We start from the raw sequence: 27,982 nt of genomic DNA on the forward strand, positions 1-27,982 counted from the left end.
AAATGCGGATTTACAAGGCAAGTAGATACAAATATGGTGCAGTTTCAAGACCATAGGGTTGTATCCTTTTATTGAAATGCAAAATAACTTGATTCTTGGATTTTTGCGAATAATACAAGTAAATAAGACCTGCTTTCTGCAGTTGAAAAAAAATAGACAAACTATAAAAATTAATACACTGTCAGCGCTCTGTTTGTCCCCATTCGTTTAGTCTGTTTTTAGTACTGCACTGCAGATGTTTTTTTTTTTTTTTTTTTTTGCCTGACATTTTAGTTCTTGGTTTCGTCGATAAATTCTCAAACAGACACTGATGTGAAGCAGGCTGATGCTACGTATTAGAGCCCTAATCATGTATTTAACCAACTATATATATTAATTTTTTGTGTGATTGAAGAACAACGGAAAAACATATCACACTGTCAGTAACGTATGCGCCGTTTATATTTGTACGCAGCACTTAAAACTCGTGTACGAGAAAAAGAAGAAGAAGAAAAAACAGACAAAATGAATTGTTGTCATCCCATTGTGTCTGCTAATTTATTATTGCCACGTGTAACGCAACGACCTTGCGAGAGAGTGAAAGAACTTGGAAGTCCCGTCGTGTCGCTTGTAAAAAACCGGATTCTGCACACCTTCGGAGTAGGAAGAGAGACAGGAAGCACAAGTCCCCTCCTCCGTCGGCCTTTCCGCCAGTGAAACTCCGTCGTCTGCTACACGCGCGTGCGACGCCGCAGAAGAAACCCGCGAGGAATAGCAGAAGACAGCTCGACGAACGAACGATACATTTCGGTGTTAATTGTGCCAATGAGGAAGGAAGAAATTATCTTCGCATGAACTGCGGTGGGTTGTCGTGATGTAGTGGCCTTTTTTTGGAGTGTTGACATCGTTGAGTTCAGGAAGTGAAGGTACTTCGCCGCAGAGGGTATTTGAGGTGAGCCGTTTTTGTCCACCATTTTTTCATTTTCTGCGCGCACGTTGTTGCGTGTTTAATTATGTTAGCCTATCGAAAAAGTGCTTGTTTGGAAGCAGATGTACAGGGTGTGTGCAGATAAACTCCAGTGACGTTTACCCCTGTGCGGTAGCATGACAAAGGCGTCGATGCAGGACAGCGGAAACGTTGCTGTCCTTTGAGCACGATACAATGAAGTCGCGGTGTGCAGAAGAAATTTTGAGTCGAAATTCGGTATTAAAGGGCCACTAAAGTGCGTTTTTTTTTTCTTGCGGAATGAAAGATGTTACTTTGACACCAAGTTAAAAGGAACGGGGTTCATAGGTTGCGCCGTTCGTGATTCATGAACGAAAGAAACGGCAAGTAATGCCGAGAGGCCTCTGATTGGTCTCCTCAAAGGATCTGCCGCGATGATTGGACAAATCGTTTGAGGCGACCAATGAGAGCCCGCTAGGCATGATCATGTTTCTTGAGAGGGAGAGGGAACGCGTTTCATTCGCTCATAAATCGCGAACCATGCAACCTATGAATCCCGTTCCCTTTGTGTTGATGTCAAAGTAATGGCACCTTTTATTTCGCCAGAATACATTTTTTGTACTTCACTGCCCCTTTAAAAGCCAGCGAACTTGTCGTGTAGTGACATCCTAAGATTACCAATGAAGACAAATTTGATGCCTACGAGCGACAACGAACAAAATGAATAGTGTTTCTATTGCGGCTGCGTCTTTCACGGCTGACACGACAAAGTGCCAGTTGCCTGTCGAGCCAACCACTTTCCCCAAAATATAAATAACTGGACTGGGGTCACTGCTAGTTAGGTGGGAAATGAATGTCGCAATGACTGTCCGTCTAATGAGCCATATGAAATGAAACGCGACCGCAGTTATAGCACATACGGGGAACGCGTTGAACGACACCTGAAGGCGCCATTCGAATACGGGAGAATAGCTGAATGGTATACTAATGAGGAAATATGTTCTTTCGAACAAGAAGGAGCCCCAAGAACTGCCTCAATGAGTGTTCAGAATCCGTACGGGAGCGAGATTTAGAGCGGGGGGGGGGGGGGAACTTTCCAGGAGCAGCAATCGGGCAGCAAGCAGTATACTGCAAGGGAGCGAGATTAGCGGTGATAGCTTGCCCCAATATGTCTAAGAAATAATATTAGCTTTATATGCGTATACATATAGGAACAGTCATGGTACAGGTTAACAACATAGACTGGTGTGCAATGTATTCGGGACTGGTGTCTTTATGAAACAGATCACCAAGACAAACTACTTTGAAAAAAAAAAAAAAAAAAGATAAACACACATAAATGGGATGACGATGGGTATGGAAATGCTGGACATTGTATCTGACATGAGGCCTTCCGTTGCTTCTTTCGCATTTTCATAATAAGCCCATAAAATGAGGCAGTAATAACAGAGTTTTGATTGAAAGCACTATAGACTGTCCTTTAGTGTTTGTTTTTACTTCAGTCTGTGACAGGTACGTAATTAGAGACCCCCGCTGTCAGCTAGAAGCGTGTTTTCCCTGGGTTTTCCTGAGTCGCTTTAAGACAGATGTCGGCCCAAGTCGCACGGCTCCATCATCATCACGACAACCACCGCTAGAAGCATATATGGTTCTATTCTAGAAGGAGTGAATAATATTACGGGTCGTACTTTCCTTCTCCATATAGAAGCAACACCACTTTGAGGGTGAAAAATATATAGCAGCGTCGAAAAAGAGAGAACCCCCGACGGAACGACCCGTAACAAGCCGTCTATTCCAGAGAATAAGAAAAAGCTCATCCCACGCTGTGAACATTCATCATCATTCACCATCTTCTCCCCCTCAAGCAGTGGCATAGGGTGCCGCCTCAGCAGGCAAAACATCCCTCTACATCGTCATTACTTATTAATTTGTTGTTGTTGTTGTTGTTGTTCACCCCACGCAACTTTGTCCAAAACAGAAAAAATAAATAAATAAAGGAAGGAAAACATCCTAACATTATTTGCTCGGTTTACACCCAAGATAAGGACACTCTTATTTACCTCCCCAATCATCATCATCGTTAAATTTAAGTTGTTGTTGAGTGTAACTGCTGTCAGCTGTCTCCCTTCAGAGCCCAGTTCAAAACAGTGTGTTGTGACTTCCCGTATGAGGATGAGGAAACCAGCTCGGGAAGCAAATTGACAACCGGTAAAATCGTGTCTTATCTTACTCGGAGCTGTTTCCACCACAAGCACGTTTGATTCTTGTTCGCCGCGCTTTCTGGCATTACCACTTCGGTACAGAGTGTGTTGTTTAACTTGCTATAGGCGCGAGAGACTTTAAAAATTAGGATACCCTCTTCGATGGAGAATTACGTGTGCACGAGTTCGAGAACGTTGTTCTCATTTGTTGATTTTGAACTAACGTAAATTAGTTCGTTTCTGTGCTGTACCAATTCATACATTTATACATCACCATCCCATTTGTGTGCGTGCGTGTGTGCTGCCAACCTCACGTGTTTCCTCGGGAACTTAGGGGGGGGGGGGGGATATGTTTATTAGACGAAAAGAAAAAAAAAACGGGGGGAACTTAGGGTTTGTGTTCTATTCCCAGTGGTTATACCCACCATCCATTGGTGGGAAGTAGCCACGACGATAAATTAACACGGCGTTACATGAAATACTTGGCACGTAACATTTAATAAATATGACGATTGGATCCTGGGTAAAAAAGGAAGAAAGACAAAGAACACGCGTTTAACCAAACGTTAAAAGCGAAGAACTAGCTATACCGGAATCAAAAAAAAAAAAAAAAGAAAGAAAAAGAAAGAGCAGGCTTACAAACTGCTTCGCATACTATTACTGTAGCGCACAGCTGAAAATGGTTAAAAATTGGGCTGTTCGGTACAGCATACTTTAAAAGCGATAAAACCCCCGTGCCGGGGAACAAGTCAACAGACGACTGTGCCTGTGTGTTGTGTCGTCTGTTGACTTGTTCCCCGGCACGGGGGTTTTATCGCTTTTAAAGTGCACAGCTGAAGCCGCCTTCATTTATATTCCCACATGGGTACGTTACGTTATTTACAGGTGAAGCCTACTGCCCTGCTTTGCTCCTAGATAAAACTCGATATGAACTAGTAATCGATTAAAAGACGATGAAATTCCCCATTCATCATCTAACAATAAAGTTGTTGTTGTTGATTAAAAGACGTATGACAAAATCAACCGTTCAGTCAAACGAGGACTACGCCGTGTTTCTATTAATTACTCTTTGCTTTTCGCTTTTGCATCCGCGAGAAATTGCGTAATTTTCCGAGTCATCATACAAAAGCACACTACAGTTGCATACATAAAATCCTTATTCGGTTTTCGTGTTGTTTCCCGTCACGCCAGTGACTACACCCACATCCGAGTCGTAAACTGACAGGCGAGCGTAAAAAGCACCCATCTCCAAAGGAAGCCGTCAAAGTGTAATCCTATGTCTTCTCGCGCCGTGTCAAACAGCGGGAAAAACTTCCCGGATGTAGCGGGAATTACGAATGGAGAGGGTTGCCTAGAACTGTATTGCATCACGCAGTCGCAAAACGGGGGTGTGCTCTATCTTCTGTTCGCGAAACGTTAGCAGACGACGTCTTCCAGCCGTCTGCTAAGCTAAGCAATGATGAAGTGCGCGAACTGCAGAAAGGTGTCAAGGGAAATGGTCGGGGAATCCCTTTCGGTTGAGGAAGGAACTGAGTCATCCTCATAAGTGAACATGATAAAGAGAAGTGGGTTGAATATTATACCTTAGGCTCAGAACTTGTCAGTCCGAAACATTATCTGCACAGTCTATGACTCTACATCATTTGGCTGTTGTGGGCTCGGATATCTGAATTGGAAAGCAGGTAAGGGCTCTTTGGTATATAGCGTGCTGGCTTTTCTGACTTTGAGTGTGCATATTACCCACAAAAGACCTGGTGAAACACGCAGATATTTGGAATATACTTCCTTTTTTGTGTGCTTTACGATTTGAGCTCTCGTGCTTCAGGCAGAACGAACGATATGAACCGTGACGTCACAAGTTATCACTTTCAATTGAATGGACTCCGTTCACTGAGCATTGACTCGTTCTCTCTGCGTCCAGCGTAGCGATATATAGCTCGATTCGTAATATACCATGTGATATATTCTTCTTCTTTCTTTTTCTTTTTTTGTAATCATGCCCACTGCCCTGTTGAACGAAAACGAGAACATGCTCGCTATATGGCAGATAGCGGATTCCATAAGCATTTCTATCAACCTCATCGATCACAGATTGGATGTTGTTCCGAATGACTTGATTCTATGTCCCGTGATATTATACTTGCATCGTTAAATGTCCAACTCATATTCGACGTGATGGTGGTGGTGGTTGTGAACGGGCTCGCCGTTGTTGGCCTCACATTTGTGGGCAACGTCACGAATGACGCCCTGGGGGAATGTGCGTCCTGGGCCGACTTCTAAGCGCGATCATACCGCGATAGCCTACGATGATATGTGATGATTGACGGAGCAAACTGCAGTGCAAAAACAAAGACGTGCCTTGGTAAGCCTTCAAAGCCTTGGCAACGTTCCTTTCATAAACTCCAAGAAATTAAATATCAGTTGCGTAAGCATCGTTACCAGCGGCAATTATCGCAAATTTTATGCAACTGATGACCGAGCTCCACCGTGTGTCTTCAATAAGCGGCGCAATTTATCGAGGACAACTTGGCGCACCCAAGAAAGAAAAATTAAAAGGTGCCGCTACGCAAACATGTTGGCAGCAGCTGTTCGTTCCCACCATTAACAACGTGAACGCTCCAGTCGCGGCGAAGAACACGGCACAAGCAGCACAAACATCTTTGCTCAATATCGGACCAATATTGCCAATATTGGTTCAATATCGGGCCAGGATGTTGTGCTGCTTGGTGGGCTCATCCCTCAGGTCCACCAATCTTTATGGAACCTATAGCTCACGAACACGAGAAAAGAAAGAAAACCAACATGAAGTGTACTCTTTAGTCATTAGGAATACGACAATAATGATCCTATACGGATAATTAATGGCATTCCAAATTCGCAAATTATCCAACTTGTTCTTTCTGCGACTTTTTCGAGAATCCGAAGAATTCGGTCGGCTCAAACTGCCGGCATGCGCCCGAGAAGACGTTTTGTCTGTATACACTCCCATTCCTCGCCAGTCGTTATACAGCGAAAGCATTTCAACATCCAACACGCAGTTGCTTGTTTTCTAGTTTTAGCTCCACCTTTCCACGATCAACACACAGAAACAGCAGGCTGCATGCATAGGTAAAACAAACGAAGCTCTCTTTGACAGGCCAGAAACGCGAACGTCATCCACCAGGGGGCCCATCACACGCACGATCTTTAAAAAACAAGATGGTTAAACTAAACAAACCAAGTTGTCCTATAATTAGACGCTTAGGTCCCTCAACTGCCGACCATCCCTTCCTCAGATGCTGCGTAGCTCGTTCTGTGCGTGTGTGTGCGTCGACATCAATTAGAAACGTTTCTCCCCGAACCAATGAAGAGGATTATGGACTTCATAAACAGGAGTAAGTGGCGCTATGGTGTAAAATTTTCGGGGCTGTGTTTGTTGAAAATCAAATTAACTTCGTGCGACGCGTAGCGGGAAGAGGAGAAAATTTAAGGGCTGTACGAATTATTAATTTTGAAGGTTTCGCGAGTGCGCGGTGAACAGTATACATACACGAAAAAGATACGAAGCGAATATAGCCCACACACACGAGGGATATACGAGGCGAGTGGTTACAAAAATGTACGAAGCGAGCCGTTATGTAACCGAAGCGAATAATTATGTAAGCGAAGCAAATATAGTCACATGGCCGTACTGAACACTTATTTATTATGTGTACAGCAGAGGCCATTTGGGCATTACGTTGAGCGTTACACCCTAAGAAAAAAAGGAGTAAAATGGGGAGTAATTGTAACTTCTAGTCCCTTAGACTGCAATGACTCCCCATTTTAGTCCTCTAACCCCGACAGTTTCTCCCCAGAACTGCAAATTGTTGCTGAACTGCGCAAGTGGTCCTCCGAATGCAACAGTCTGCGTAAATATGTGTTCTTTGTCAATTTGATGGTATAAGACTGTATAACTGCAATTTTCCGCCCAGTGTGAATAAGAAACAGTTAGCGCTCCTTTCTTCGCAAATTGTGCTCTATGTATGTCGCAAGATTTTATATCACTCGATATATCACGGTTGATGGTTTGATTCAAAGTATTTTCATGCATGCACACGAATTATGTACCTGGGACTCTTAACACAGAACGTGAAATACAGTCTCCGCTCTGTAACATTCATTTACTCCCGTGCATTTACTCCCGAAAGGGACTATTTTTTGTGGCAATGCATTTAATCCCCAGAAGGAGTAAAATTACTCCTTTTTTTCTTAGAGTGTACGTTCAACATATATACGGATGCACACAGCACATATTCGGCATGTGCGCAAACGTACCTACGTATGAAGCAGTGTTAATGTACTTCGTTTTATAGCCTCTGTTGTAGTATTTTCTTGCTTACGTGTGCAGCTTATAGGGACTATTCGAGTATACATTCCGTTTGGAAGAGATATCGATTCGATTCGAAATTTCATATTCAATACGGAATTCGAATCGAACATGTACAATTACTAGCTTTTGTATTAGAAAAATCTGAATATCTCCATAGCCTTATAAACTTAAATTTCGCAATATATTGCTTCCTGTGAGGAACCGCTTTACAGACAAAACTAGAGCACAATGTGCGCAGTATTCGAGTACACATTCCATTTGGAAGAGATATCGTTGCGAATCGAAATTCCATATTCAATACGGAATTCGGATCGAACATGTACAATTACTAGCTTTTGTATTAGAAAAATCTGAATATTTCCACAGCCTTATAAAATTATATTTCGCAATATTTTGCTTCCTGTGACGAACTGCTTTGCGGACAAAACACAGTGTGCGCAGATCATGCATGATCTGCGCAGTTATGACAGGAGGCCACGATTGTAGAGAAATATAAGGGTAATTGGGGTAGATCTATACGTAAGGTGTGTCAGCCCATTTGTGTGGCGACATGCTGCACGTGTCGCATAGCAGGACTACAGGTCGGTTTCGACCACCTGGGCTTCTTTTGACGTGCGCCGGAAATCTCCGACACACGGTGCTGGAAGCAACGTTTACCTCCCCCACATTGCTACCGTCCTCGGCAGGGATCGAACCCGCGATCTTGAACACAGCAAGCCAACGCGTTACCGAGAAACATTGTGGTTTTGCATGCATCGAGGTGATTGCGAGCCCCTATTGCGCTTCAGTGATCACGGTAGTTCCTATAACGTGCATTTTTCCTCGCTTCGTCTCCTGAATGAAGCGGATGCTGGGTGGCTAGGGGGGCAGTGTCGTCCCGCGAGGCGAGTTTGCGTCTGGGGCAGGGTAAACGTAAAGCCCCCCCCCCCCCCCGCCCCCTCACTGCCGCCGGAAGCTCTGTAAACAGAGAAAGGAAAACGCTCATTTGCACTGCTGAGATCGTAAATTCAAATTCTCTTCATTCCCGCTTTATACTGTCCCACCAACCTGCCAGGGCCTGCCGTTCGGCGCCCTCCCAGATGGCGAGGGCGCCCGGGGGGCGGCTGCCCCTGTCGCCCCTCCATCGGAACGGCTCTGGGTTAGGGTCGTCTGTTGAAAGGCACGACTCTATCGGCTCGGATTGAATTAAATTGAATTGAATTTATTTAATCAAAAATACTTTTCTGATGGGGAAGACAGGAAAAAAAAAAGCTACGTGTAGTTTGACAAAGTTCCCGGATGTTGGTTCGATTATTTGCTTTCAAAGTCGCACGCAGCCGCCCATATTTCCTTGTCCATCAACGCGGCTTTATCTTATGATCCTTGAACGTAGTACTGGAAAGACTATACGGTATAAGCTAGACGAAGAAAAGCTCTGTATCATGTAGCTGCCAACAAAGTTTTATTTATTTATTTATTTGAACTTTATAATGCACAAATACGATACTATAGATAGCACAGACACGCGAGATATTTATAACGTGGCAGGGTCTCGTTAAAGGTTCCAGAATGTATATCTGTTACTTTTTTTTTTTCAGTGTTAGCGCCGCGACGCAACTGCGGCTATGAACGGCGTACAGATGGAGAGAGGACAGCAGGGAGGAGTGGGGAACAGGGGGGTTACTATGGCGTCCTGGGGCCGCGACTTCAGGGGGGACTGTGCCGACATTCGTCCGGAAAACCCAGGGAAAACCTCAGACACCTCAGAAATCTCAGTCGGTGGTAGGATTCGCCCAGTCTGGTATATACCGCTGGTATATCTGTTACTGGTAACGCATCTGAAGTAAGCCTGCGCTAATATTCCAATTTTTTGAATCCAGTAATTCTGTATTTGATTCAGTTTCCGAATCGAATACAAAATTCTATATTCGCGAATTTTGAATCGAAAACGGCAAAACAGATGGCGTAAAACAAGGCCTTGTATCTTGATCAGTTAATATTCTGATCCGTAGGATGTTGATGTTGAAGAAGAAAAAAAAAAGTTTATGCATACATATGTCGCGTGTACATGATGTATACTTGCGCATATTCGTGCATGTGCTGTATGTATATCCGCTACGGTTATATACCTATTCGTGTAGTATCCGCTTCGATTTTAGAATAATTATTCGCACATTCTCAAGTATTTCAATTACCCGTTCAAGCGGTAGACAGCATGTGCGTCTGTGTTGGGATACAGTGACTCCATCAAGGGCAACTCAGACATTTTAACGATGGCCTATAACGCTAGGGAAGGTTTTAACACGGTTAAGGTTTCACCGTGTTATAAGACGACTCCGGTGTACATCGAGCATGATTATAGATCAGGACACAACATCACCCGCTTACTTTACGGAATATGTAACGCACTTCAGGGAACCGTAGCGAGACTTACAATTCCCACCCAGAACCGCTTGTATACCGCTGTCCATAAGAAACTCACAATTACGTTAACGGAATATAACCATATAACTCAATACAATAACGAAATATTTTGCTCGCCGAAGTGTTCAGAAGGGCGACTCGTGAGGGGTAACTCCGTGGCAGAATTGGTTCCTCGTAGAATGTATCTGCATCTACGTCACGATGACGTCTTATACTCCCACTACGCCTCCCACAGGACCGAGACCCTTATAGGAGCTGACCTATAGCGCATGGGTAGCGTACGTTCATTTACCCACCTCTTCAGCCTGCACAACATAACTTCGGAATCTTGTGTCCTCGTCCTATAAGACCCGTATAGGCGAGGACTCCTGTTACGTCGGACCTTGCCTTATTCTTCTTCAAGGATATCTCACGAAAAACACCTCGCCTGCGACTGCGGGGGGGCCCTTCACGGGACCCTCTCTTATTACTTCTTGTCACGCAACTGCCACCGTTCCACAAACTCAACACAGTCGTTCGTATTGTTTGAGGCTCACTCGGGTCACTCAGGGGCTGCTGGAAGGTGGTCCAGTGCGCCCTTGAGTGCATGAAGGGATGGCAAGGGGAGGCACTGGAGTAGACTGCGCATCAGTGATGTCCCCAGAAATTCACTTCAAGGGGGGGGGGGGGGGTCATGCTTGGTGAAGGTTCCACTTACGGAATTTTTCTTAGACACGGAAAGAATCGTGGCACAACGGTGACATATCTGCACAGCTTTCCCGGCTTATTTGTACATGTCATTACTTTAGAACATTAGAATAGAGATTCATTGTGAACGGCATTTCAACATTAAGATGCATAATCACACGACCGACAAAGTTAAGAGACTACCATCTTGTCAACGAACACCTAGCAATCAACGGTGAAAACGTTAGAATACCTCGCTTGGTTGAATTGGGCGCAAATGGCTCTTGATGATCCACATTGAGTTTGCGTGCCCGCACGCATTTTTGGTCGTACACACACGCAATATATGCATTGCACAGTCACTTTTAAATGATTTTGGACAAATGCATCGTACGATCATCTGCATGACTGTGGTCCTACAGCCCAAGTTTGACAGCACAGGATGTAATTCGCTGCGCCGGACTCACTACCAGAACGTGTTGGTGGCCGAGCTGGGTGGGGTCACCTGAGAAATTTCAGGGGGGGTGTTGCAAAAATGCAGGGAGGGTGTACACCCCCCTGAGGGGGGTGTAGGGAAATCCCTGCTGCGCATCGAGAATCAAAGAGCACTATAGGCTCAGGGGATCTCCGAGGAAGGACCGAGAATATTATTACGGCGGAAAGAGAACTTGAAGCAAAATATACAGGCTCTAGAGATCCCTGAGAGCGGAGCGGGAACACATAGCGGTTAGTGTCACGTTGCCGATTGCATAAGGGTTGCTTCTGCGTCCTCCAGGGGTTACTTGCCCCGCTATTAAGAAGTAGTATGCTGACCTTTTTCGTTCTTGGCAAGCGACATAATTGTTATATAAACAAACATTCGCAAAATTACGACCTTGTTCGTCTATACGATGAAATTCTTGCAGCTATATACTGTCCGCTAATGGTGGCGCTTCGCGCTAGAGGGCGCGCTCCAGTTGCGCAACTTCTTTTTTTCTTTTTGTATACGAGAAAAATAAATTGCGGCACGTATAGTGCATACCCTACAATAATAGCATACCCTGCGCTTCAACCCGCGCGCGCGTCGCGCAACATTTGCTCCCCATTAGACTAATAACCGGTGCGTTCTTCTGTCGCGTAGAATTGCGTGTCTCGCAAACTGCGTTTTATCGTGACAGCACGGACGTAATAACGCGGGGCCAGGTCCGGTCAGGTCGAAAGGATGTACCGGGTAATTGCGGACGGCTTGATCTTTCACCGAGAGAGTTTTGAAGCAGACGGCAAAGTCAAACGTGACTGGAATCTTGGCCTTCGGATGTGCGAGGTCAAGGACAGGGGATTCCACTCTGCCATCATCCTCATAGGTAAACATGCTTCGTAGGATGTCATATATGCGTCCTTGTATATACGACACTTCCTCACGGCAGAAAGGCGCAGAAGCGTAAATATGTTTATATTCTGCGGCGTATCTTGCATCATAAATCGATATAAGGTAGTTGTAGGGAAAACATGACCGTTTATGTACAATGAAGTGATTTTATCGGCGTTCTGTCGTGTAGTCAAGTCATAAGGAAGACATTTTTTGTTTAAATTCCGTGTTAACGCCGCGAAGCAACTGTGGCTATGAGAGGCGTACAGACGTGGACAGATGGAGAGAGGACAGCAGGAAGGAGTGGGGAGACAGGGGGGTTAGTGTGCGTCCTGGGCAGACTTCAGGGTGAACTGTGCCGACATTCGTCTGGAAAGGCTTCGGAAAACCCAGGGAAAACCTCAGACAGTACAGCAGGTGACAGGATTCGAACCTCCCAGTGTCACCTCCCAGTCTCGGCGTGGAAAGCGATCATCCTTATACCACTAGAGCTGGGTCATAAGGAAGACATGAACAACGTGCAAGGACGGGTCGATTTCTTTTGTCCTTGCTTATATACAGTCACCAGGAGCATCCTTATACGAAGGTAGGAAGAGAGCCTGGAAATGAATCGTGAACAGCTGTATTGACATTGATTGCAGCGCCAATATATAGCTGCTTACGTGCCGTTTCTCAATACATATTCAGCCGAAAGGCGGACATTCAGGAATGACAAACGCACCTGCTAACTCTCTGTAAAAATCTCAACCATATAGGTTTCAGTGTAGACCACAACTTGAGGCAGAGTTCTTTCTTGAGAATGCGCGAAACACAGTGCTGCAAAAAAAAAAAAAAATAATAATAAATAAATAAAATAAAATAAAGGAATTGGACTACTGGCGAAGGAAAGAAATCCGCAAGACTATGGTTGGCGGACGAACAGACGCGGCAGTGGAAGACCACTTTTCAGAAGGTGATAGAACAGGTTACTCCGTCGCGTACGTTCGTATTGACAGTTTCGACACGAATGTAGCGGATATCCTGTGTGGATAACCCTACATTAAGTATTCACCTCGCAACAGGGCATCACCTGCCAATGAAAGCCGAGGCGCGAAGGAAGAAATGCATCACGCGCATGGGAACGGGCTCCGGAACACGCATGGGAACGGGAAAGACGGAAAGGGGACGCCACTGTTTACACAAAGCTTCCGATAGGTTATTCGCCTCTAATCAAAATGGTCACTTCATTTAGTGTACTGTGACCTTACTTAGGATATCCACATTATTGAACGAACAATTATTATTATTGTTTTTGTTATTTATTACTTATTATTCACGCGTACTGCTGCACCAGTTTCCCAACCGGGTGCCCGAACTCTTAGCCCAATTGATTCTCGCCCCGTTAAACAAAACTACTCTACGAATAAGGGCACCTAACGAACTATTGGTCCAGATGCGCCAGATGCGTATGCCAGACCTTTAACCTCAAAACAATGAAATGGAACCCCCTTATCTTACTAACAACAGCCGCATTATTAAGGACATAGCAATTCGATATACAGTCAAACTCCTTTATAGCGAACACCTTTTTAACGAAAATGCCACTACAGCAATTTTTTTTTGCGGTCCCGCTGGAGCCTATACGTCCAATAATAGACATCCTTTTTAACGAAAATACCTTTACTGCGAATTTTTTTTGCTGTCCCCTGAGTTTCGTTGTAAAGGAGTTTGACTGTACATGGCGAAGAGCATAGTGAAGGAGGCAACCCTGCCTTCCAGACCTTGCAACCGGTAAAGGGGGCGTCAGGACACTAATCGTAGGAATTTATAATATATATATATATATTATATATATAATATAATAATAAGATCAATTACATTTCCGTGGCTTATATACTTGTCGCTGCGGCTTCTTATTCGAGTCAAGTATATGGCGCTACATCTTCCGTTGTTTCCGTTTGTGCGCGGGAGGCGGAAAACAAATTGAAATTCCTCCCACGAAGCCCTCGTAACTGTTGCTGTTTGATCTATAAAGGAAGCTCAGTTACCATCAGCTACTTTCTCACACTCTAAGAAGAAAAAAAGGAGTAAAATGGGGAGTAATTGTAGCTTCTATAGTCCCCTAGACTGCAATTGCTCCCCATTTTAGTCCCCTAACCACGACATTTACTCCCCAGGACTGCAAATTGTCAGTGAACTTCGCAAATGGTCTTCCGATTGCAACAGTCTACGTAAATATGTGCCCTTGATCAATCTGAAGGCATAAGGCTGTATAACTCAGCTAATTTAGCAATTTTCCACCCACGCGGAGTAAGAAACAGTTAGCGCTTCTTTCTTCGCAAATTGTGCCCTACTATGTATGGGAGCAAGATTTTATATCGCTCGATATATATTACGGTTGACGGTTTGCTTCAAAGTATTTTCACGCATGTACACGAATTATGTACCTGGGACTCTTAGGGCAGAGCGTGAAATGCAGTCTCCACGCTGTGACATTCATTTACTACCGTGAATTTCCTCCCGAAAGGGACTATTTTGTGTGGCAATACATTTAATCCCCCAAAAGGAGTAAAATTACTCCTTTTTTTTCTTAGAGTGCAGTTACTTTTCAGAACTACACTCAGTTACTTTTCGGACGCAGTTTTATTGCGACCCAATATCAGTAATGAGGCTGCCGTTCATTTTGGTAATATTATAGTATTCCACTTTTCCTATACTTTATTATAATCCCCTCACCTTTTAGACAACCCATGCCATTAAGTCGTGTCATTTATTATGACCTATTTGTAGCTGTTGTAGTGACCCACAAGTTGAGTGGCAAATTTCCTCATTCATCGTCACTTGTATTTGTTGTTGTTGACTGTTTGGGTTCTTGGGCCCTTGGGTTCTTACTTCCTTAAGTGTCCTTTTTGCCAGAGTTTTTGCAGGCAGTTGATCTCCAGGGTCACATACATACCTACACTTTACAGGATACATGATACATACACTTATTTCGCATTGTTTTTGCTTCATTACCTTTCATTAACATGCAGCTATTAGTATGCAAAGAAGTAGCCGGCATCCATGTTGACGAAGACTGCATATCCATGTTATTCTTTTCGTATATCGAATTCCTCTTTAGGACACGAAATGGAGTCACCTGACGGAGGCGAGGCGCACCAACTGATTTTCTTAAATTTATGTACGTTTGATATTCACGCATAGGTCCATAACTGACGTTCGATACGGGTCATTACCCATGATATGCACGATACCTTTCTAACTCCGCCAGACAATAAAAAGTACAGTAATCTTGATTTTACGGACGTACAATTGTTCTTTGCGGGTCATACGTAACCAATATTTGCATTCTCTGATATAGATATTCGAATTTACCTTCTATCTCGGGGAAGATCAGTCGGTATAAAACAATGACTTCACCGGTATGAATTTGTCCGAGATTTGCGTCACGCGCGTCATTTGCTCAACGCGTACAAAGGCGGTCAAGAAATTGACGTCATCTGCGAAGATCAGATGGGTTCCGACTTTCATGGGCAAAAGGAATACGAAGGGTATTAAAAGCCCTATAACGCTAGGAGCCGGCTCCTACTGTGATCTGCGTTCCACCTTGGTCAGGTCGTTGCTCCAGGAGACCACAGTGTACAAGCCATATTGAAAACGCAGTGAAACTCCAGAAACTTTACGCCGAGAGTAAGTAACTAACTTGTAATTGATTTGTTTCTTGAAAGAAAATCGGTGCCAGAAAATTGCGCTTGTGCCTTCGGTACTGATAGAATGAACCCCTATGAACCCCTATTGATTTTTCAGTTATTATTCTTCTGCTGCTTTCTTTCCTTCCTTTCTTTTCTCTTTTTGGAATAGCAAGCCGACCCCTGTCTGGCTGACCTTTCCTTTTTCTGAAAAATCTATACCTCTCCTATAGCACTGCTGTCTTATTGCTAGGGTTCCGTGTTTTTCGGACTTTATTTCTCGGTATATTCGGAAAGATGTCTTTCGGGGTTTATTCGTTTTTGGAATTCGGGAATTTTCGTCGTTTGTATCTCTCTCTCTCTCTTTTTTTACAATTGAGTTAAGACAAAGCGTTAGCAATGAAACGACTTACCCAGACAACTAATGAGAAGAACATTTCCTGTTACGCGGTAGAACTTGCGAACAACGACGTCCCATATTGCTGTCTGCGTTCCAACAACTAGCTAGCCTGTTAAGAAGACATTCTGCGTGTCATCTTAGTTCTCTCGTACACTTTGAAGAGGAGGAAAATCATAATTCACAGTGAAAGGGAAACGTTAGGCGCTGGAGTTTTTCCAAGTACGTATAGACTTGTGGGAAATGTTCGAAATGACCTCAAAATATATTCATGTCGAGTATAAGACTCACTAGTAGGGGTACCTCGTAAAGTGACCCCAGCGGACGGCGACAGTCAGGGATCTATCACTCGTATCACACGGATGCTTCGCGTATTGTTGAGTTAATTGAAAGACTGTTGCATTGTGGGTTAACAGATCCATCCTGCCTTGTCGCGGAGGCTGGTAACCCGGGATGCGATGTAATCTGGGCACAAAGGGAAACAAACCCCGCCAATCACACGGGTCAGGGAATGTTTTTTATTTATTTATTATTTTTTTTTTGCCGGGTACGCGGTTATTGGGACCCCGCAAAGCGCAATTTTTCGGATAAATCCTAATTGCTCGAAACTTTGCCCGTGTATGTTCTTCGAATTATCCGAAAACAGGGAACCCTACTTATTACATATGGAGGAGGGGGGGTTCGAAAAAAAGAAAGAGAGAAAACGAAGAACATGCATAGAACATTTGCACTATTTGACGATTTTTGTTGTTTGCATTGATAAGCTGTCGTGCAAAAGTTAAACTTTTAATGAAAAAAAAAAAAAAACAACTGACCCGTACGTAGTGATCTTTGGCCTGTCGGTTACCTACAGTTATGAGGTATTTGCGAGCTCCCACAATAGATCTCCATCAGTGCAGAAGCCCTGCCGCGTGCACGTACTTCCCGCAATTATCTAACAAAATAGGATACAGCTAATGTAGACACTCGGACTAGCGTTACACTATAGTAGCGCCCTTCCAACTGGTTCATTAAATCAGTTGAAAGTTGTTCGGCGTTGTAGTATTGTTTCGCCCGTCTGGTGTATTTGGCTACAGCTATCTGAATACGAAACACTGAATTTCTCCTTTTTTTTTCTTTTTTGTAATATTCGAACTCAAACTGAAATCCTGAAAAAGTAGTCTTATATCGTGAAAAGCGCTCAGACTATGAATACCAAATCTCGAAAAGAACTACATCGCCGCCACGTATAGTTGCGACTCATAATTCATTGCATATATTGTGATATTAAATGCACGTCACTTCAATCACTACATTGTCCTTCACACTTGTTGACGCGAATATACGCGTGCAATGTAATACTAGCCGGATACTGAGAGCAAAGGTTAAGTGGCGCAAACGTGACCTCTTGTGAGCTTCCTGCTTTGCAATGGCAGCTATTTTCAAAATGTGCTGCTCGGTAGATCTGCGCTTCTCTGCAGTATACTGGGCTAATCAACACGCAGTGAGTATAAGTCAAGCGAGCCTTTGATGACTGCTTACTGTAGGTATTGCGATCAGAGTTCTCATGGTAATAATAATTCGGGGCTTTAATTCGTAACCCTTGTCGAAGACGAATGGTTCACAAAATGCCACAGTAAAGCGATTAAAAAGTATGGCATTGAAGTCCCCTGGCTGTTAACCTATAGGTCTGGGACAATTTTCGTATCCTACGTCAATTCCCAAAGTTTCACGACATACCACATGCAGTGTATAATTATTTTCCACTCGTCACGTTCTTTATTTATATCATCACGCCCACATATATACTATAGACACAACATTAAAACGTTCCGCAAGGAACACTGTTTGCCGGTCTATGTGGCAACGCTGTGTGAACACCACCTCGTTTCCTCGAACCACAGACGAAATTGACGAGCAATTAGATGTACGCGCTCCTCCACCCCCGTGGCGACTAACAATGAGTCACGTACTAGGGCGAATCCCTGACATGGTGCAGTCCAACACCATTAGAGCGTGGCGACAGCGTCATATTTTCCTTCCTGATTTGTGGTGAACGCGGAACGTGCTTTGATGCGCTCTTTCGTCGCATGCGTGCAAGGGCTAGCTTTATAACACTCCTGCAGACCCCCCATGCAAGCATGAAGACTGGACGTCCAGTGCCGGGTGAGGTGACACATTCATATTTCCATTTTGCGGCTACGTATACGCTATTCGATGGTTTTAGAACAGGATAACCCGCCGCTTTGGGGACTCGTGAGCATTCTCTGCGTATTGCGCAAAACACCTTCTGTGTTCTGGCCATGCGCAGTGACCACCCCTGATTGTCTATGGCAGTGTTTCCCAAACTTTTGGCGGTGACGGACCCCCGGAAGCGATGAGAACCAATCCACGGACCCCCCCACTCACACACACACACACATCGTCACAGCCAGTGCATAACCAGCAACCTTGTCAGCTGCTGCGTGCTTTCGATACAGCTTCAGAAATGATTCCGGACTGGTTTCTTCTTCTTGTTTGTATGTGTATGACGCGGACAAACGTGCATTGCGGGACTTTTCAATCAGAAATTAGAAGCTAGCCGTTGAAGCATGATTGTAGCAATTTTGGAAGTTCTGGGTGTTTGGAAATCGGGCAGCATGTACGAGCGCGTGTTTGTGGGGACGAAATTCCTCACTGAAATGTGAGAGACGGTCGCGGACCCCCACGGACACTCTCGCGGACCCCCAGGGGTCCGCGGACCACCACTTTGGGAAACACTGGTCTATGGGGCCCCCAAAACGCCTAGGGTATCTTGCAAAAAAAAAACTGCCTGTATTATCGAGTTGAGTGCAACCTGATGCCATCCTGCTGTTGCTTTATCGAAAAATATGTAGTAGTTTCGCGACTAAAGTGAATATCGACTATGCTAAGCAGTTTTTTGGTTAAACAGTTGCCTCCAGTTCGACTTGGAGGAGGTTAATAGCGCTAAAATATGTTTACTGCGAACGGGGTAATGTGCATACCTATACGTGCTCAAATGTCACCACGCCAGCACTGGACAGCTGTTTCAGTCTTGCTTGTGTGCCGGAACTGCGGTCCAGTACTGGTGTGGCGACGCTTGAGCACTTCAACACATACACTGCGTGCAGCCAAAGGACTTCGGCTTCTTCCCCCCGGAGTACTGTAGTTGGACAGAGAACACCTGTTCAGTTGAGCAATCGGTATGCGATACATATGTCTATTGTCATTGTTTGTTTTTCCTCTCTATTGACATATCCCTGTATTCTGGCACTAACCGATTTCTGCCTGACCTCCTTTCTTAATCTGTATAATTGTCGTACAAGTCACCGGAATTTTCCTGTGCGTGGAAACTGATGTGCTTCAGTTAGTTCGCTCTCAAAGCATCACTTCTTAGATTTTTCCATGGGTAATGTACTCTCTTGTTTACCAAGTTTCATGCTTTAATTTTCGTCGACTTGAGCGATAAAGTTTCTTAACCGGCGTCACAAATCTTTGCTTCCCGCGCGAGAGATGTATATGCGCCCCATGAGTACGGGTCTGCCGCCGGCTCTCACATGATACGCCTGGGAGCACGTTGATATCCATCAAAAGGGCTCACAGGAGAGTTGTTTGAAGTCATACGCTCGTGTCATACATGTTTATTTCCACGGGGCGAACTTCAATGGACAAGAGCACGAGAACCTATGGGCTCGTTAAAAAGAGGGGAAAACAAAGTCTTATCATCCTGTCCACGGTATCAGCAGCACAGACCATCTCTACAAGGTTGTTTAGCTCGGCTGGATGACAGACCCTCCGATGTTGTTAAGGTTCTGGGCCCTTGGACACCCGACCATCATTTCCATATGCCATGCATGCATTTGTGCGATTTTGCGCAGACTCCAAGGTGGTGGACACAGTGTGTGTGGATAGTGTGTGTGGACAGTGTATGTGAGTGAGTGACTGAGGGTCTTTGTCACTCATTGTTCTTATTGTAGTTAGCCATATTTGGTTTGCTAAGTGATCTGGAGTAGCCGGCTCTAGTAATGAGTGCCTATTTCTCCATTTTTTTTCCTTTTCTGATCAACTCAAGTCAAAAGAAAAACAAAAAACTTTCACATGTACAACTCCCACACAACTCTTACGGACATCGTCTCATTTCTTCCAGACACCGAGGATCAAGTATCGGACGAAACAGACCGCAGAGCCCCGGAAGGCTCCGTCATTGCACCGGTGTTAGCCGCACCTATCAACATGGGTGCCGTACTCACTCGCATGGACTCCCTGACAGAGGGAGGCTTCCGCATATCGGTAGTGACCGGAGACCGACGTGGCGCGGGGACAGACGCAAACGTTTGGATCCGTCTGCACGATGTCGACGGACGCAAGTCACCGGTGATCACGCTCAATCACACCTTCAAGAACGACCACGAAAGAGGGGAGACTTCGTCCTTCTCTGTCAAACCCGTCTTGAGCTTCGGAACGTTGGAAAAGGTCAGTAGTAAAGACGTATAGCGTGTTTTTGGTTTACACGGGAAGGAATTTTCCGCAGTGAAGATTGCTTTGTTTTCCGCGGCTTCATTAGACTTTTTGTTGAGTGTTCACTCCAGTGTGCTGTTGGATTACAGTGGGCATTACAGGGGCAGCCTTTCGTAAAACGCAACGAGATTTTCCATCTGCCAGTGTGCAAATCAGCATCCGTTCAACGTTACTGAGGCACATTCACGTTGCCATCAGCGCTAGGCCCCTAGTTCAATATCATGCAGCACAGTCAAGTACTATATCCATTCCTAGACTTTCTAAAGGACGCTGGTCTTCTAGTTTTAGCTGAACTCTACTCGTATTGCGACTTTTATGCGTTCTGTAGTGACATCTGGTCATGATGGGTTCACGCTGAGCTGAGCTCGTGCTATGGCTGGCGCACGTAAGTTTAGGAAGGTCATGTGTTATCATGTCCTATACCAAAGACATGGATCATTATTCACCTCGTCATTTCATATCACATTCTGACCAGAGTTGTCCTTGTGTGTGGACCACAAGTCCACATGAAGTTGCAAATTTCCTCATTCATCATCTATTCTATATTTCTTCCCTTCATTTTTTTTTATGTTGTTGCCACTACCTGTTCCTTCAGTATTCTCACAGGAGAGAAATCTGGTGCCTGCACCGCATCGCAGTCAATTTTTCCTTGACAAATTGCCGCCCTTCTGAGAAGTATATCTGATTGATATGTTGATGATGGTGATTTACCTTTGCAGGTGGAGCTGTGGAGAGACACTTTCGGTTTCGGCCACGCGTGGTTCGTGGACAGAATCGAAGTGCTGGATATGTTCTCCGGCGAACTGTTTGTGTTCCCCTTCCACCGATGGGTGCCTCCAGACATTCATTTCTTCGTGGGTCTCTACGACTGCGTCCTGCCACATTCTGACCCACACCAAACGCAAAGACGAGACGAACTCCGAAGGAAACGACAGCTCTACCGGTACAAGGCGTGGATTCCCGACGGCCCTACGCAGGTACACATTGCAGGAATACGTTCAGGGCGGTAGTGTTTATCTGCCTAGATAACGCCGCGCTCTTCTTGTGATAAGAAAACTTGCGGTAGGATAACCTGCGCGCAAACGATCGTGTATCTTAGCAAGGATGTCCTTGAGCAGATGCCTCGAGCAGGATGTCCTCGAGCAGACTTTCTTTCCGCGGCCATGCATCTGCATGAGCTCACCTGTAGGCTGGCTTCGGAGTGGTGATGATTTAGTAGTGGTTGAGGTTGAGCATGCTATATGTTGGATGGAGCACAACCAAATGCGACGGATGCTTCTTTACTATGCATTGGTAGCGCCTTGTCACTAATTCAGTGAGGAACTAAGCCATGTTTTCCATGACTAGGTCTCTTGCACAATAAAGTAAAGGCTGAATTGGTACTTCAATGCACTGCCAGTTCCTTACAGGAGCGCGCTGATGTAATCTAATCTAACCGGTTAAGCGATGTCAGGGCTGCCCCATCGCGTCGTGTGTGCCTCTGATGTCCTTTGCTGCTGACATAACTATGGCCGTGCTGAGCGAGGGTTCAGAATCTCAGCTCATCGGTGTGCACTTGAGAGCGCTGTGCAGCCAGCGGAGATCGCATGAAGACGTAGAAATGTTCTGTCCTGGCAGTTCTTGGTATGCCTACCGATGCATTGACTGGCATTGATGTGTGTTCCGTAGATGTGGGAACTGGCATTTAAATCTGGGAATCGGGGTCTGCTTCAGAATTCTAGATCAAAACGTGTCCGGTGGCGCACATAGCTCCGAAGACCGAATGTCTGCACTGTTCGACTCATGTATATTGCTAGTGCCGTGTGTTGAGAGACACCCGTGCAGATCTTATTGGAGGTTCGAAGTCTGTATTAAAGACACGTGTGCTCTTTCTATCTTCAGAGCTACAGCCTCCCCGAAGACGAGCGTTTCTCACACGAGTACAAGGTGGGGCCCAATGCATCCTTTCATTCTTGATTTCAAGCTACACGGTGTGGCATAATCTCTCTATCATTTTTGCGTCTCTAGTGGGACATCGTCTCCATGAAGGCGCGTATGATGGTAGAAACAAAGCTCATCAAGATCAAAGTCTTCAACTGGGAGTCTATGGAAGACCTCAGGCATGTCTACAAGTACAGCCTCGGAGAACCAAAGGCAAAACATGCACGAGCATGCAGTCTTAAACGGAAGACTGACGGTAAATGCTTCTTTCGCAGAGCTTAGACCACTGGAACGAAGATCGCTGGTTTGGTCTTCAGCGGGTGCAAGGAGTGAACCCTTTTTTGATCCAGTTGTGCACCGAAATACCGGAAAAGTGAGTCTTGCAGTATACCTTCATGTGCGACACGTGAGAAACCTGATGCTCTACATAATCACGCGCAGGTTTGCAGTAACTGCTGATATGGTGGAACCTTTTCTGGAAGGGCTCACTTTAGAAATGGCGCTGGTGCAAAAGAAAATATTTATGACGGACGTGTCACTCGTGGAAGGTGTAGAACTAGTCAAAGGAGGGCAGGTGAGTCTCCATTGAGACCTCGTAGCCTTCCATCCATATTTTTTTTTCTTTCTGCGTCTATTTATCTGTCATGGCATATTTGTGAGCTGAATACGTGTTCCTTCATCAATGGCCTAGTTATGGGGAGCCATGGCCCTTTTCTTCTTGAACAAGCGGGATGACTTGATGCCCATTGCCATTCAGTGTTGGCAGAACCCAGGACCGGACAACCCGGTAAGTTTCACTAGAGTATATAAAGCGCGCCTCAATAGGCCGGAGTACCAGCTGGATCCAAGCTTTCCTGGCAGAGTTAAGCCTGGTCCGCCCTTTTACGTTTAAATGCGTCCGCGCACTTCTCTTCTTTTACTTCACTTCACGTGGTCGGCTGTGAGCCGTTTCTCGTAAAATATCGTCGCAAAAGTGCGGACGTGAATCGACCTTTTTAGAAAAGCAAGCGCCACCTCTGGCACGCAAGGGCTCATGGGAACTTAGAGCGTCCTACGAGACGACCAGAAGCGAGAAGAACAACAACATTCCCGGTGTGCGCAGCGGAAGCGTCTACCGGGGTAAACCATAACCGAAGCAGACGACGGAGCAGTGGCCCTCAAAGTTCCCATGCTGCTTTGCGCCGCGCGCTTGGTGGCGCGCGCATCTTTTTAAAATCGTCCCACACAGAGACGCTGCAGGACGGACGTATTGAAACGCAATAGTGCGGACCAGGCTTTAGAAAGGCGCGCTCCGTCGCAGAGCGAGTTGATCTCACACGATGAGTGAAACATGCGAATCCAATCCTGGTTGACAAGTGAAAGACGCCGTCTCCGCCGCGGAGGGAAAGAGCCACTCCAAGACGACAAGGCGAATCTATACCACAAGCTTACGTTGTCCGTATTATTTGCAGGTGTTCCTGCCAAGTGACCCGCCACGCACTTGGATCGCGGCTAAAATGTTCTATAATAACTCGGACGCAAGCTTCCATCAGTCATGCTCGCACTTAGGTACTTCCCATAGCTCCTTGGCGTCCATATTCCTCCTAGTTGCACTCGATCGTTTTGAAATATTTCGAGGCGCGTCAACGTATGCTGTTTGTTGACAGGTTTCACACACCTACTCATGGAAGGAGTCACAGTTTGCTCTCACAGAAACCTCAGCCCTTCCCATCCGCTCTTCAAGCTGATGGCACCTCATTTTCTCTTTCTGATTGCAATCAATTCGTAAGTTCTTCAGGCAGCTTTTGCTCCAGAGTCATCAACAGAGCGACATTAACGTGCTTACTTACAGACGTGGTCTAAGCAAGCTGATCAGTCCTGGAGGCTGGGTAGACAAGACACTGTCTGTCGGCGTCAGCGGAATGTTTGAGATTATTCGCCGAGGGTGAGTATTATGCCCACGCAATTTGTACTTGCAATGCATAATACTTTGATACGTTTAGTGTAAAGGAGTGGTATTCTGATATCTTATCGTTACGTGTGTCGGTTCCGACATAACAGCGCGTTAGTTCTCCTTAGCTGTTGTGAGGGGATTTGGTCCATTTAGGACGATGCCTCAATGGCAGCAAATCATCACTTTATACTCCTTGTTGCATATTATGGCTCCATCGCCATCTGCCATAGATTTCCCTGCTATATGACACTATCATTTGCAGCGACTTGCAACGCCTCCTCATACTTTGATGTTGTTATTGGGGAATGGACTTTCAGAGCAGTGCTCAATAAGTCGATCACCGTTCGTTCACCATTTGCAAAATTCTAGGTCAAAACTCCTCGCCAACTGCAGCGTGTACTCTTGTTCTGGAACATTTTAACAAAGGACACGTGACTAAACTGTGATTTACTAATACAACATAATCACAAGTACTACAGGTAGCTTGACATTGTTACTGAAGCAGAAGGGCTAGTGGACCATCCTTTAGGATGGCTGGTAGGAATGTGGCTTCAGGAAGGAAGGTGGTGGAGCAGTTTATTGACATCATCACTAAAGAAGGAGAGTATAGTGTATAAGATGCAACTAAGGAGAATGACGTCACGAAAGGAAAATGAGACTGAAACGTTCTTTTCCTCAGACATGTTGTCCTTCAACGCATGCTACGATAACGACATTCTGATCACTACTTCTTGGCGTTATACATTTACAGACTTGAGATCTGGAAGCTCGAAGTCCGTGGTAATCCAGAAAGAGACATTGAGTCCCGAGGGGTAAGTCTTCAAACGACAACGCAACCTACAAAGGATGATTCCTATGCGTATATGGTATGCTTAACAGGTGCTGAGCAAAGATGTTCTTCCGTGGTACCCGTACAGAGACGACGCCATTCGCATCTACAAGGCCATCAGGAGATACGTTTCAAAAATCGTCCATTATTATTACGGTATGCGCGATCGCGAGAGACAACGTTTTCCTTCATACACTATGTATCGGCGTCTTACAGTATACTGTTTCTGTTGTTCCAGCCAGTCCCGATTCCCTGGAGAACGACTACGAGCTTCAACAGTGGAGAGATGAGCTAGTCAAAGAAAGGCATCTCACCGGAGTTGGCCTTAAAGTATGTACGGCTTGTAGATGGTTACTGATAAATGAGGATATGCCAAATATACAGAAAAATTAAGACAGCCTTTGATTATTCAAAGGGATAGTCTGGATGTGTCGACTTCTATTCGACTGTAAGTGGCATGTAGATGCCAAGTGCAAGATTTCATTGAGCAGGGCGTCCAAGTTCTTTAGGTGAACGGAAAAAGTGTACGACATGTCCACATCCGGTATCGGTTTCACGATCACGCATGCATGTGCTGCCGCACCCTGGCAGACGTCGCAAGAGTGTGCGACCGAGATAAAAGGGATTCAGGACTGTTTCGACTTCTGTTAGAACCTAATCAGCAAGTTTTGTATTCAATCGGTGGCTCGATTACTTGGCAAACAGAAACCGGAACTGACTAACTGGGCCGTCACGGCGGGTGGCAGTGGCTGTAAAATTCAATCGTAAATAATTGGTCGCGAATTCAATCGAAAGACTCTGAACATCTTCAGAAAGCATGTGACGGACCTCGTTTAGCTTTAGCCTATGGGTGCGAACTGTCGCTTGAAGTGACCTCAAGATGGCACACGCCTTTGGCCTCTTTCGGTAGGGCGTTCCTGGTGAAGCCAACGGTCGGTTCACGACACTCGACGAAGTGATCGACACGGTCGCCGCCATCATCAATCAATGCAGCGTTGGACATGCGGCTGCGAACTTCCAGCAGTACGAGGATTACGCCTTCCCTCCAAATTACCCGGCGTTCTTGGACGGAATGCCGCCGACAGACAAGGTGCTGAACGCCGGAGACTGACCAGTGCATAGCACGTTGTGCAGCCGTTAACGTTTGCATGACGCGCACCTTTATCTCATGCAGAGAGAATACACAGAGGACGACCTAGTCAAACTGCTGCCGTCCAAGGAAGCCACGTTGGACAGCATGATCATTACGAAGTTGCTCAGCAGCAAAGGGACGAATTCGTTGGGTGATTTCGAAGTGCAGTACATGTACGAACCTGAAGCGGTCGACGCAGCGAGGCAGTAAGTGCCGCCATTTTCGCGTTTCTTCCGCAGTCGAAGTCTTGTGGACTTATATAGTCGTGTCATGAGAAGGAAAAGAAATCTAGTCCGCCAGCTCTCAAAATATTACTGAGCCGCAGACAGGATGGCTGGGCACAGAGACGTCACTCTCCCTCCTCCGCCGGATAATGTAATCCGTCACACCCACTCTGCTTCCGTATTGGCTGTTAAGAGTGGTCGCATGACACTCTAACCCTCCCCCATCGTGGCGCGGCGCTGCAGTATTTCTCCGGGGTCCCTATTGTGCCTCCTTAGCTGACGATGACTTAGATGACGGACTAGCTTTTCCTTCTTAAGTTGAACGCGACTATAGATGAAATTCTCTGACTGTGCTGGTGGTACACTCTAAGAAAAAAAAAAAAGACAATGAGAGAGAGAAAGAGAGAGAGAGGGGGGGGGGAGGGGCATTTGAGTCCTGTTTGGGTAACTAGATGCATCGCCACCACCTATATTGGACACTTTCGGGACAAAGTGCACGGAATATTATGCGAAGTTGAGGGACTATCTGCTGTGCTGAGAAATACATTTCAGGGCTGGTAGATTCAAGTGGGAAGTAGTTCTCCCCAGTGTACGCTTTCTCTTCTTACAGTGCCTTAACGTCCTGCCTTCTCTTAAGACAACATTTTCGTCGAAACAAAAAGCAATTTGAATATATCAAGATTTGCTGTTCAAACTGTCTTTTTTTTCTTCTTTTGTGGTAATTTTTTTGTTAATTGACATGTCCGTAGATTTCAAGTATTGGAGTAGCCAGTCCTGACCCCGTCTGGATCCACAACTCCACATTTTTTCTTTTTTTTCATCTAATCTAATCTAACCTAAGGTTCTTCTGTGATGGTCTATTTACGCATAATCGCGTTACTCGCAGGTTCCGAGAAGATCTGCGAAAGATAAGCGACGAGATCAAGGCCAGAAACGCCGTTCGAGATTTGCCCTATCCCTACCTGGACCCCGAGATTGTTCCAAACTCCATCAGTATTTGAGACCATGCACGGCCTGAGCGCACTGCAGTCATCATTATTTTGTATCACAGTTGTAAATACCGCCTCCTTCTCATTACTGCTTTTAGCAGGTGATATCATGGTCCAATAAATTATATATTTGTACGTCTTTGTCATCAAACGTGTCTAAATCTGTTTGATCCGATTCCAAATCTCTTCCTTGCGTTGCTAACCCGGTTATCTTACCTACGACGCCCAATAGTTCGGTGAGAACTTTCCTTTAAGGATAAGTTCCTCTAAGGATAAAAGGAGAGCGGAAAACTGACACGACTGCAAAGAAGTCACAACCATGCATAACTTAACAGGTCCCCCATAACGGTGAACACTGAAGAACGCCCTTGCTAAACTTGACAAACGGCCTTTTTAGCGTTGAGGAGGTACTGGGGAGATGGCCAAAGTAGCACCAACAACCTGTGCTGTGTGCCCTGGCGAACTACCTCAAGGACATACGTGCTGAAGTAATCTTTTA

General features: G+C 45.4%; 1 protein-coding gene across 4 annotated transcripts; it reads left to right on the forward strand.

Moving 5' to 3' along the window:
- Positions 1-673: 673 nt before the first annotated feature.
- LOC135394816 (allene oxide synthase-lipoxygenase protein-like) lies at positions 674-27,618 on the forward strand. Of its 4 annotated transcripts, none has more exons than XM_064625824.1 (17): positions 674-931; positions 20,086-20,411; positions 21,176-21,433; positions 22,338-22,382; positions 22,464-22,589; positions 22,652-22,749; positions 22,818-22,950; positions 23,068-23,163; positions 23,828-23,924; positions 24,023-24,140; positions 24,208-24,300; positions 25,061-25,121; positions 25,189-25,294; positions 25,377-25,468; positions 26,049-26,228; positions 26,313-26,476; positions 27,381-27,618. In XM_064625824.1, the coding sequence occupies exons 2-17, from the start codon at positions 20,172-20,174 to the stop codon at positions 27,493-27,495; spliced, it is 2,022 nt and encodes a 673-aa protein (XP_064481894.1). In that variant the 5' UTR covers positions 674-931; positions 20,086-20,171; the 3' UTR covers positions 27,496-27,618. The 4 variants fall into 4 exon arrangements, with proteins under 4 accessions (XP_064481894.1, XP_064481895.1, XP_064481893.1 ...); XM_064625825.1 differs by lacking the exon at positions 674-931 and adding an exon at positions 4,587-4,808; XM_064625823.1 differs by lacking the exon at positions 674-931 and adding an exon at positions 6,393-6,500.
- The last annotated feature ends 364 nt before the right edge of the window (positions 27,619-27,982 follow it).

Source organism: Ornithodoros turicata, chromosome 5, assembly GCF_037126465.1.
Source record: "Ornithodoros turicata isolate Travis chromosome 5, ASM3712646v1, whole genome shotgun sequence".
Classification (NCBI taxonomy): Eukaryota; Metazoa; Arthropoda; class Arachnida; order Ixodida; family Argasidae; genus Ornithodoros; species Ornithodoros turicata.

What these genes read in the sequence shown, in the direction of transcription:
- LOC135394816 (XM_064625822.1), top strand. Translation starts at nt 18,029, where the DNA reads ATGCGTGCAAGGGCTAGCTTTATAACACTCCTGCAGACCCCCCATGCA. An exon ending in AATCGTCCATTATTATTACG is followed by an intron (nt 25,295 to 25,376) that starts GTATGCGCGATC and finishes CTGTTGTTCCAG; the next exon opens with CCAGTCCCGATTCCCTGGAG. An exon ending in TCACCGGAGTTGGCCTTAAA is followed by an intron (nt 25,469 to 26,048) that starts GTATGTACGGCT and finishes CTCTTTCGGTAG; the next exon opens with GGCGTTCCTGGTGAAGCCAA.